Source organism: Doryrhamphus excisus, chromosome 9 (assembly GCF_030265055.1).
Source record: "Doryrhamphus excisus isolate RoL2022-K1 chromosome 9, RoL_Dexc_1.0, whole genome shotgun sequence".
NCBI classification, from domain to species: domain Eukaryota; kingdom Metazoa; phylum Chordata; class Actinopteri; order Syngnathiformes; family Syngnathidae; genus Doryrhamphus; species Doryrhamphus excisus.
Window position 1 is genome coordinate 13,152,632 of NC_080474.1, and position 11,573 is coordinate 13,164,204.

The 11,573-nt window shown below is 44.5% G+C and overlaps 2 protein-coding genes across 7 annotated transcripts in view; both read left to right on the forward strand.

Annotated features, from left to right (window-relative positions):
* Nucleotides 1-7,365, forward strand: part of tbccd1 (TBCC domain containing 1) — a 119,802-nt gene extending 112,437 nt beyond the window's left edge. For 5 of the 6 annotated variants that reach the window (XM_058083070.1, XM_058083071.1, XM_058083072.1 and 2 more), the window contains 8 exons: nucleotides 2,014-2,078; nucleotides 2,143-2,409; nucleotides 2,486-2,644; nucleotides 3,848-3,964; nucleotides 4,042-4,291; nucleotides 4,368-4,554; nucleotides 4,823-5,344; nucleotides 6,035-7,365. In XM_058083070.1, coding sequence (XP_057939053.1) covers nucleotides 2,016-2,078; nucleotides 2,143-2,409; nucleotides 2,486-2,644; nucleotides 3,848-3,964; nucleotides 4,042-4,291; nucleotides 4,368-4,554; nucleotides 4,823-5,344; nucleotides 6,035-6,242 — 1,773 coding nt within the window. In that variant the 5' untranslated portion in view covers nucleotides 2,014-2,015 and the 3' untranslated portion in view covers nucleotides 6,243-7,365. Of the gene's footprint in view, nucleotides 1-74; nucleotides 1,316-2,013; nucleotides 2,079-2,142; nucleotides 2,410-2,485; nucleotides 2,645-3,847; nucleotides 3,965-4,041; nucleotides 4,292-4,367; nucleotides 4,555-4,822; nucleotides 5,345-6,034 lie in introns of those variants that run through there. The other variant, XM_058083074.1, reaches the window with a different exon arrangement.
* A 157-nt stretch (nucleotides 7,366-7,522) lies between these two features.
* crygs2 (crystallin, gamma S2) lies at nucleotides 7,523-11,477 on the forward strand. Its single transcript, XM_058083079.1, has 3 exons — nucleotides 7,523-7,678; nucleotides 8,992-9,234; nucleotides 11,114-11,477. The coding sequence occupies exons 1-3, from the start codon at nucleotides 7,670-7,672 to the stop codon at nucleotides 11,384-11,386; spliced, it is 525 nt and encodes a 174-aa protein (XP_057939062.1). The 5' UTR covers nucleotides 7,523-7,669; the 3' UTR covers nucleotides 11,387-11,477.
* Nucleotides 11,478-11,573: the final 96 nt, after the last annotated feature.

Genomic DNA, 11,573 nt, shown 5'->3' on the forward strand with positions numbered 1-11,573 from the left:
GCACCAGTATTTGACGTCAATACACGTCGACGTGTCTTTTGTTGTTATTATTATTACAGCCCCCCCCCCTTGCATTTTGTCAATTAGACCCAAAACACATGTATCTTACCAATATACTTTACTGCTTAGTGCATAGTCTTGGGTGGCTAAGCATTTATTAGTAGTCAGTGTGCAGTCAGGGCCAGCAAGGCATTTTCTGCTGGCTGAAACACTGACCAACATTCATTCATTCATTTTCTACCGCTTTTTCCTCACGAGGGTCGCGGGGGTGCTGGAGCCTATCCCAGCTGTCTTTGGACGAGAGGTGGGGTACACCCTGGACTGGTCGCCAGCCAATCACAGAGCACACATAGACAAACAACCATTCACACTTACATTCATACCTATGGACAATTTGAAGTCGCCAATTAACCTAGCATGTTTTTGGAATGTGGGAGGAAACCGGAGTACCCGGAGAAAACCCACGCATGCACGGGGAGAACATGCAAACTCCACACAGAGATGGCCGAGGGTGGAATTGAACCCTGGTCTCCTAGCTACACTGACCAACATTTACAACTTAAATTCTAATATTTGTTTTGAAATTGTATTAATTTATTCCCATGTTCTCCTCGTGCGTGCATGGGTTTTCTCCGGTTTCTTCCCACATTCCAAAAACCATGTATGTTAGGTTAATTGGCGACTCTAAATTATCTAAACCAGGGGTGCTCATTAAGTCGATCGCGAGCTACCGGTCGATCGCGGAGGTGGTACTGGTCGATCGCTGGTCGATCGCGGCGTGACATTACAAAAATATCATCCCAGCATCAATGCCGTCACTTGATTGATATACAGGGCAGCCATTCAGATGACAACTGAATGTTGCCCTTCGGGTGACCAATCAAATCAAACAACATCTCTAAGTGCAGCAGAACTTACGATGTCAGCCTATCATCCATCCCCGTTACTTGATTGACATACAGGACAACCAATCAGATGACAACTGAATTTTGACCTTTAGGTCACCGCTCATGCGTAAACAACGATGCAAAGTGCTAAGCTAGTCGGCGAATTGCGAGATTTTAAAGCCCTCGCTAAAGTTTATGGTCACTAAAATGAGTGAAGGAGCTGGACCAAGTAAAAAGGCAAAAACTGGACCAAGTAAAAAGGCAAAAAACATATCACTTCCATACGTATATGGAATATTGTGATACGGATATTATCCATGACTGATAAACATTTGGAAGTGTGCTTGAGGCTGGCTATCAGCAGCTACTGTCCGGACTATGCATCCCTGGCTGGTTCAATTCAGTGCAAGTCATCAAAGTAAACTCAGGTAATTACAAAAAATTTAATAGTTAATTATGTGTGTTTTGCAATATTGGCTCATTTGGTTATGTAAGGTACATCAACATACATTGTACGTACAAATAATCCTCAATACATTTGAAAATAAATAGATGTTTTTGTAGTGGGTAGATCATTTTGACTCGGTCATTTTAAAAGTAGCTTGCATGCTGAAAAAGTGTGAGCACCCCTGATCTAAACTGTAGGTATGAAGGGTGTACCCTGTCTCTTGTCTAAACTCAGCTGGGATAGGCTCCAGCATACATCCACAACCCTAATGAGGACAAGCGGCATAGAAAATGGATGGATGGTTACTGCCCCTCACAGTGTCTGTCAAGAAAAGTTCTGCCTGGTCAAGGCCCAGGTACCAAATGCATCGGCCACTACTGTGATCTAAAAAAAAAAGCTTTATTTAAATCTAGTGGTGACTATGTCAAAATCATGGGTCAGCATACATACATATCTATTTTTTTGGGTCCAATCATATGCAGTTTCAATACACACTCACAGGGCATTACATAAAGTGCACCTCTACTGCGAGAACTGTCTCAAAAAATGCTTTGTTTTGTTTGATGCAATGGAATGGTATTGATTTAGCAAAATGTTAATCCTGCGGTTGCAGTGGTGTCAAAGTATACATCTGAGATCACAATGGTAAACAACTGCTTGAATCCAATTTTTCTTCAGACATGGATCCAGACAGAGTGACCATATGGCCACGTATGGAGCCCTTCCTCCTGGGTGCCCTTCAGGTAATGTTCAAAAGGCCTGGCCATCTCCTGTAATATAGTTTTAAAGCGTGGTGTCTGGTTGTAGGTGGCACCCACCTCCAAGCTCAGCCTGCACTACCTCCGCAAGATGGCCACCTATGTGCGGAGCCGCGACGGATGCTTCCCCTCCCTGGGCTGGCCCATGTGGAGGCACATCGCATGCGGAAAGCTGCAGCTTCCAGAAGACCTGGCATGGCTGTACTTTGAGACCTTTGACCTTTTCACCAGCAACTCACCTCAAGAGCGGTTGGAGAGAGTCGACTGTCTTTCACAGTGTTCTAATAAAAGTGAACTGGAACAGCAGAGGAATAAGGTATACAAATGGTTTTTGATCATATTATTTTCAAAGGAATATCTGCTGATTTCACATTTGAATCTTTGCTCTCCAGATGTCTGTGGACACGCTGCAGTTCCTCCTCTTCCTTCACATTCAGCAGCTGAACCATGTGTCTTTGCGTAGTTCTCTGATTGGTGAAGAGTGGCCCAGCCATCGAACACGCTCCTTGTCTTCATCAGACAGAGAGGCCAAGACTAGCTCCCAGAACAAGGTAATTCTCCTCTCCAAACAATAAGTATAATATTAAATTCACACATTAAGTACACCCATCACAGTCGACCGGCATCCAATACAAGAGCTGTAACAGGAATTCTACGGAACCTTCATAGATCACAGCCTGTTATCTTTGTTGTCAAGACTGGTGCATTATCATTACAAAATTAAGGAAAGTGGTTTTTAAAATACTATCACAAGTGAAAGAACTTCTAGCACATACCTCCACTGAGGTCAAATTGGCATCCATTGACTTTTGTCAATGAAGTCATTCATTCCGCCTCTCCACAAAGTATCATGGAAGTTAGTAGTACATTCTTAGAGGTACATTAAGTATCTATATCTACACCACTAACTACAACACAACTATGTAACGATTGCGCCCTCCTATAGAGGTAACGAGGCTACAACGCAAACAAGAAGGTCGCGGGGGGAGCGGATATCAGCTGTAAGAAAAAAAGGAAACACTGTCGAAAATGCTTGGTTGCCACCACCACGGCAGTTTAATCACTCCAAACCAAACCCCGCATATCATCCCCTCCCAACCTACCTAACTAACTAACTAACTAACTAAACCTCCCACCCGCCAACAAAGACAACCATGAAACACCAAAATGAATCCCGAACGTTTACCCCCCCCCCCCCCCCCCCCCCCCACCCCGAAAGTGTCCCAAAGTTCCCCGAAGAGTCAGTGCTTGTCCTCAAGACAGAGGTGAAAGCTGCAGTTCCACTCACGGACACACATCCACCTGTCAGTCCAATCCCTGGGTCCGCAACCTTGCCCAAAGTCCAACAGCTCAAGCCGAGAGGGAAAAGGAAATCCCATCAGGTGCCGCTTGACAGAGTTGGTCCTCGTGGCTCGAACGCTGGCTGTCAGCATCCCCTCGGCGTGTGACGTCACTAGTTTTCTCTTTCTCCAACCACCCCGGCGCGCTGGATGAGCTTCCTTAAATACGCGCCCTCTACAGGCGTGTCTTCTCATCGCAGTAGCTCTTTGCAGATGATGAGGATCCATGATTACAATGATGACGCACGTATATATAGCATGTATATAACTCCTGTACCTGTTCCCCTGTACATAGATTATGACAGCAGTTTTCTTACAGCTGAGTCTGATATAGTGACGCACTTATTGACCCCACTACCTCTGCTGATGGACTTCTGTGGCCATTACAACTATTGCTTATGATGTCACTCTTAGAACTGGGACGACCAGGCCCACTTGTCATTCGTGCAGAACCACCTCGCTGAGCTTCTGGAGCTGCTGGTGGAGCCCGACCAGCTGTCAGAGTCTGGCCTGGCCCTGCGTGACTGTCAGGTACATGCACCACCACCCGCATTGTATTAGCTTATAGCACTTCAGCACTGACTGACCTGTGCCGTTTGGTTTCTTAGATATCGCTAGAGGCCTTGCGCAGTTTGGGCCTGCTCCTGGAGGGCTTACCCCACCCAGGCATGCCTGTCCAGCCTGTCCACAGGCTGCTAAGCAAAGGTCCGCTCCAGGTGCAAGCGGGCTACAGTGTACTGAACAACTCATTCCCTTTGCACCAGTTGCTCTCCTGTCTCCAGCAGAACCTCACTCTCAATCCTTTTGGTATAAAGGCCTGCCTGCGCTCTGGGAAGAAACTAGCTTGGGCCCAACAAGGTATGCTAAATCTTTCACAGTACTCCGATCTTTTCTTTGGGTGAACTTTGTCTTCCATTCTTCCTTTTGTGTCTAGTCGAGGGCACCATGAAGCGAGCCAAGATAGCCCGAAACACTCACATGGCTCCAGCTGGCAGTAAGATGGTGCTCATGTCTCAGGTCTACAAACAGACCCTCGCCAAGACCTCTGACAAGCTGACAGGGGCCAACATTAAAATCCATCGATGCTCTGATGCCTTCATCTACCTCCTCTCTCCTCTCAGGTAAGGTCAAAGATCAGACTGCATGCTTGAAGGACTTGACAATTTGCAGATTTAAACCAAATATGTTGCATGTAATCAGGTTTGGAAATAATCTGGATCTGATCAAAATCCTACATATGTACAAGCATATAGGTTCACACAGTTATTGCTGTCAAATTTCATTGAGAAATTGTGGCGTTTCTTGGCGCCTTTTGACTTCATACAATAAATAAGCATAAAAACGTATCTTTTTTTTCATGTTTATTGGTGTTGGTTGTGTATTCTCCAGGTCAGTCAGTGTGGACAAATGCAGAGACTGCACGGTGGTTCTGGGCCCTGTGGAGACCAGCGTCCATGTGCACTGCTGCCAGAATGTGCGTGTGGTGTGCGTGGCGGGGAGGATCGCTGTTGGTGCGTCATCACGCTGCACGGTCCATGCCCTGACGCCCACCCGCCCTCTTCTACTGCCTGGGAATGCCGACATCACCCTGGGCCCCTACCACACCTTCTACCCCACCTTGGAGGACCACATGGGTATCGTGGGGCTGGCGGTGGTCCCCAACTTGTGGGACCAGCCGCTGCTGCTGGGGACCGATGGCCTTGTCAAAGATCTCACCGCTAACCCCGATCAGGCCTGCTACCGCCTCCTGCCCCCTGAGGAGTTCCATATGCTGGTGGTGCCTTTCCAGATGAAGGGAGACACATTTGAGGTGCCAGGGGAGTTGCCACCACGCTACCAGGCAGCGCTCTACGAGAAGAAGAAGAGAATACAAAGATGGCAGAAGACTGTAATGGAGGCCCGGCTCAACAAGTGGGTGATGCATATGAAAATTTGAATCAGGGGGTGCTTGATCGCTTAAGGGGTAGTTTGTATATTTGTACATGAAGTTGTACATCCCCATCAGCACCGTCGTCCATCAATGGTCATCCTAATGGTGCCCAAGATGCTTCAAAAGAGTAAAAATAAGAACAAGATGATGATGGAATTAAGGTAATAGGGTCCCATAGTTGGCGAGTACACTATACTACATTCAGTTGTATTTACTCCTATGTTATAAAGGCACAAATGTGTGGTTCTTGATTAAACTCTGCTAGCTACCAGATGTAGCGCATGGGTTTAACCAAATAGCACATTTAATTTATGCTGAATTTGGCAGCCTAAATCACCACTGCTCTCTCAGCCAATAGGGAAACAGTCATACCCTAGACATGACACACAAGGATTATGATACATGTTTATTTCTAAACACTATTCTGGATCAACTACTGCAGCTACCGTGGTGTTTGGATGTAGCTTGGATGCCAACACTCAATAAAAATGTGCGCTCATGCCGTGTGTGCGGTGCCATTAGCTTGAGGGACTCTGCACTCAACATGACCCTGACCACAACATCAATAAGTGAAAATGAAATTCCTGGAGCCACCTTTTTATCCACCCCTGCACCAAAAATGTTATTACCAGATTACCTACTCCTTTAACACATGCATGTTCTGTCTGTAGGGAGCAGAAGTGCAAGTTCCAGGAACTGGTGGAGGCCAAGTTCCATGAGTGGCTCCTGGAGACGGGCCAAAGGCAAGAACTGGACAGCCTTATACCACCCCCTCTCCAGTTCTACGGCGGTGCCCCCCGGGGAGACGAGCTGCCAGTTAATGTTGCAGCGTACATTACAAGTAAAGGGGCGGTGGGGCAATCGCCGATGGCTTGTTGAACTCAAAGGGGGCCAGTAGCACTTCACGACACCTTACACCTCAGTTCTATTTATTTAAATGAAGAGTAACGAGTCATTTACATGTTTTAGGGAACTATTATTATGGTAATCAGGTTGAACTTATAGTAAAGTACGGGTCCATTAGGGTGAAGACTCTATGCTGTCTTCTGTATGAAAATAGAATTAACTGAAGTACAGTAGGGTGAGCATTTAACTAAGATAAGATATGCCTTTATTCGTCCCTCAGTGGGGAAATTTGCAACTATTAGGACTATGATTTCTAGCACTGGGTAGGGCATGAACATCTGACATCAATGTTAATCCGCTTCTTGGCAGAAGTCACCACTGATCTGTTTATTTTGTTTGACTCCATGATGAGAAGGAAAGTTTAACATTTTGTACCAAATCGAAAAAAAAAGTATATTTTTCCTGTAAAAGTGAATGTTTATTGTAATTATCCATACATCCCAGCCGCATACCGAATACTGATTGTTTTGCACTTCATATACATACTCCGAATGTAGTTTGTGAAGGGCATTTTGGCTTCCTGTTAGCACACGTCTCTTTGTCATGGTATATCACAGTGACTTCAAACAATGGATTATGAGGTTATATGTATTGGAGAAATGCCTGTAGAAATGAATGTAGCACAGCTGTCTCCCGTGCAGCTTTTAGCTCGATTATATTTGCTAATAAAACAAAGATGATAATATTCACTAAAAATGCCCATTTTCTTAAGTTTTTTTTTAAAACGTATATGGATATATAGTAATAGGAATATACACTGACTGGATATTTTATTTACATAATGAAGTTTTTGATACTTAATATAACAATGTTTATTTAGACTGTCGTTATTTTAATGACCTATCGAGTAGACACACCTCCCAAAACCATGTATTGTTACCTCGTGTGTTGGATGCACCGCATGAAATGTCCTGTAAGTTTGTTCAAGTGACACTGGAAGTGTATCCGCACCTTTTTAAAAGGAAAAAAAGATGGCGCCTAGAGCAGTGTCAAACCAGTAGCATAAATAAGTCCTGACTTGGCAGGACCTCCCTCGCCAGGTGGGGGTTATGCCGGTGGAGCTGGCATGTGCGATACGAGGGGGGGAGAGGGCTGGGTTCGCTGGACGCAGCCAACATAGACGTGGGGTCATTGGACGCTTATCGTGGCCCGGCCATTATGCCGTAATCCTTCCTCGCTTTTCTGGAAAAACTGAATAGCACTAGAATCACTGACTCAATTTTTGGATCTCATTTTCATGACAAAGCGATTGTCCCCCTGTTTGCCTTCCAAATGTGGCGAGGCAGGGCTATAAAAGGGACCACCCAGGTTCCCAGCGCAACATCGAGACCTCAAAGGCAAAGAAGCAACACCATCACCTTTGCATCAACACCAAGGCTGCGCCGCACATTGTCTTCAAGATGGGCAGGGTGAGTGGATACACCTTAAGGCATTTAGGTCTGGTTTCTTGATTGGGTCTTTTGGATTGTAACCTGTTTCAGTACACGTGTAATTCTTCACTTTACAAACCAGTTTGCAGAGTCCCTTATGAACAGCCAATTGGAAATATGTAAGCCCAGATGCAATGTGTAGCGTAGTGGTTCACAAATCTGGCTGCTGCCAGTTGAGGTGATTGTAGTAATCCTGGTGATTCAGGGTTTAGACTCTAGCTGTTACGGTCATTCTTGATTGCACAGGTCAGTGTAACTAATCACATCGCTGACTTTTGAGAAGCAAGCATGGGAATGATTTCCAGTCGATTCCTCGATCTGTTTTAATTGCCCAAAGTCTGCTGGAATAGGCTCCAGCATCTATAGCAGGGGTGCCATAGACAATATGGATAGGTTGAGACGGTTCCAAAGGTTCAGGACAGTTCTCTGGTTCTACCATATCTTACTTATTGTGTGGAAATATGGGGTGATAACTATAAAAGCAATCTTCACTGGCTAAATGTACTGCAAAAAAGGGTACTAAGCATAATTCATAATGCCACCTACAGAGAACATACTAACTCCTTATTTCTGAAATCACAAATACTTCAACTTGCTGATATAGTTAATCTTCAAACAGCTAAAATAATGCATAAGGCTAAAAATAGCCAATTACCTAAAAATGTCATCCAATACTTCTCTACAAGAGAGGAGAAATATGATCTCAGGGAAGAACTACATTTGAAACTTATATGCTAGGACTACGTTAAAAAGCCATAGCATTTCAGTATGTGGAATCAAACTATAGAATGGATTGAGTAAGGACCTCAAACAATGCACAACGATGAGCCAATTCAAGAAACAATACAAGCAGTTGATGTTTGCTAAATACAAGGATGAAGAGTCTTGAACCAGTCATGATGTGCTATACATGTATGTGATAAAAAAAAAAACCTTAAAATATATTAGGAAAGCAGGAAGTGAACAAATGTAACAGTTACTGATTGTAAAAGTACCAGATGGATGGGTAGGATTTAATAAGCTTTGCTTCTTCCTCCTCCTTTTGGACATGTGGAACTGTGAACTGATTATGTGATGCATTCAATTGTAATCTGATGCATGTACAAATGAAATACAACCATTCCCATTACCAAAGGGCCCAGAATTCCTGGTGGCACTGCTCATTTACAGTAAAAGTGCCACAAAAAATAGACGGCTTGGACAGACCATTTTTCTGCATACCACGATAAAACTTTTTGACAACCTTCAACAATTTGTCCTGATATCTTACCATTGTACATTCTGTCCTGCAGATCGTCTTCTACGAGGACAAGAACTTCCAGGGCCGCCGCTACGAGTGCGACAGCGACTGCTCAGACTTTCACACCTACCTGAGCCGCTGCAACTCCATCCGAGTGGAGAGCGGCGCCTGGGTGGTGTACGAGAGGCCCAACTATATGGGCTACCAGTACGTCCTCACCCGGGGTGAGTACCCCGAGTACCAGCGCTGGATGGGTCTCAACGATCGCCTCAGCTCCTGCAAGATGATCCACTTTGTGAGTTGCTTTATTTTCTTCCTACATTAAAGACGACCCACATTAGAGCTTTGGTGATGGCACCATTTATATGGTGCTGACAACTGACACTAAGGTCAGTCTCTTGGGACCATCCAGCTGACCCACTGCTTGCAGGCACGTTCAATCAAAACAATCAATCTACTTTCATGTGTTCTTTGAACCTCATGACAAATACAACCAGCATCCAACATTAATTGATTGGGTAGCGAGTCACAAAGCTAACAAACTGGAAGACCAACATAGTCAACGTTTACACTCAATACTCATCACATACTACAGTATTAATTGGCCCTGTACCCTAGAAACCGCCCATGAATGATACGGGAAAAGGCCGAAATGATACTGTGTCAAAGCCCAGGGCAGTGATACTGATAAAATATAGAGTTTAACCATGTCCAGTATCAGCCCCTGTAGCTGTCCACTCAGAGCGCGCTGCTCTGGTATCATGCCTGTGAAACAACCAATCAGAGAACAGCGCACGAGTGCTTAGTGCCTAGTGCTTCTCCAGTCACCAAAAAACCCAAACTTGATTAATTAAACTTTAATTGTCAGACATTGATAAGATAAGACTGTTGATAAAATATTATTGTTGAAATATTTTTGCAATTATTGTGTTTACACTGTTTAGATATAAGCTGTTACTGACACTTGGGGTAACCTATGATAACCTATAATTATCAGAAATATTTTTAGATCAGACTTCCCGTCTTATAGACTAGAGGTCCCCGACCACTAGGCAACAGCCTTGTACAGGTTGGTGGGCGGCGCCAACGTTGGAAAACAAAACTATTCTGTGATTTGGGGACCACTTGATTACAGAGCAGTGCCTCCTCTTTGACAAAACAATAGAATTGATGATTAGCTCAAACTTTTACTGGTAATGTTTGTTGCCATTCGATTGGTCCTGTTCATGACTGTCTTTGCAGAGAGATATAGAGTATTTCTTGTTCCTGTTTGTTTGGAGAATAGTTTTATGAGCGATTCTTTCATGTATTTACCGTATGTGAAGGCTTCCCCCTTTACAATCGCTAGTGCAGCCACATTAGCAGCTGTAGTTGTTTGCTCTGCTCAACCTTCCGTAGTACATTAGAGGCCAAATCACTCTTACTGCCATCTGTAGTTTTTATTTTCAGAAAAAGCTGAGTGCTTGTTTTGAAAATGTCTTTCAACGTTACATTTTTTTGTAAATTAATTTTGTTAATAACACGGATAAGCCGGCGTCATTGGCAGTGAAGGCATACGAATATTTCCATTCAGAATGAACAGTCATTTGTTTCATTTTGGGGATGTATTTATTGTTATGGGTGGTTTACGGTGGGGGGCAGCACACTCAAGACTGCTTTTTTGTGTCTCACTGCACACACTGGCACCCCTCCCCCTTTCCTTGCTCATCCAATCAGCAGCCCGAACGCAGTCTAGATGCATTCACGGAAATTCGGTGAGTCGGATATTTCAAACTTTTTGAAAATGCACATTTCCTTCACTTCAGACAAATGCCAAGCTTGCCGCAGGCTTCCGCCCCCCTGGTAAAGAGGAGTTTTAAAAGTCAGCAGGACACTCCTGTCAAATAGCGGCTTGTTGGCCGGTACACTTCTGCCCTAGTTTTTAAAACCAAATCAATCATGTCAAATAGATCTTTGCCTGTCATTTTGCCAGTTGTATTTAAAACCATAGTGTGTTCCAACTGAATACATGATCTTTGATTATGGCTCTAGTTTTTCAGCATTCTTGTCAAATACAATCTTTGACTAGCCTTTGGGCAGTATGACATCAAACCAGAAGAGCACTTCAGTCTGAGAATGTTGTATTTTTGCAGTGTCTTTTATAACGGTAGGCTTTCAATGTCTTATCTTTCCAGACTAGCGGGACCCTCTACAAGATGCAGCTGTATGAGAAGGCTGACTTTGGGGGCAAAGCCTTTGAAGCCACGGAGGACTGCCCTTCGCTCTTGGAGAAGTTCCGCTGGAGGGAGGTGAACTCGTGCAAGGTCTTCGACGGCTGGTGGGTCTTCTACGAGCACCCCAACTACCGTGGGCGCCAGTACTTCCTGGAGAAGGGCGAGTACCGCAAGCCAGGTGACTGGGGGGCAGCCAGCGCCGCAGTCCAGTCCTTCAGGCGTTTCACAGAATGAGAACCAACATCAGGCTATGATCTAGGACGGGGCAAAAAAAACACGTCTGAACTGAGGTCAACAAAATAAAATATCCTGTCCACAAAGCAAATCAAGATGTTTCACGACTTAAGTTTGTTTCAAAACTAAGGGAACAGATGCTTTTGCAACATACAGATGTGACTTGTAACAGACAATGTAACAGATT

Coding starts and splice junctions, on each gene's coding strand:
- crygs2 (XM_058083079.1), top strand. Junction 9,235..11,113: donor CCTGCAAGATGATCCACTTT/GTGAGTTGCTTT, acceptor TTATCTTTCCAG/ACTAGCGGGACCCTCTACAA.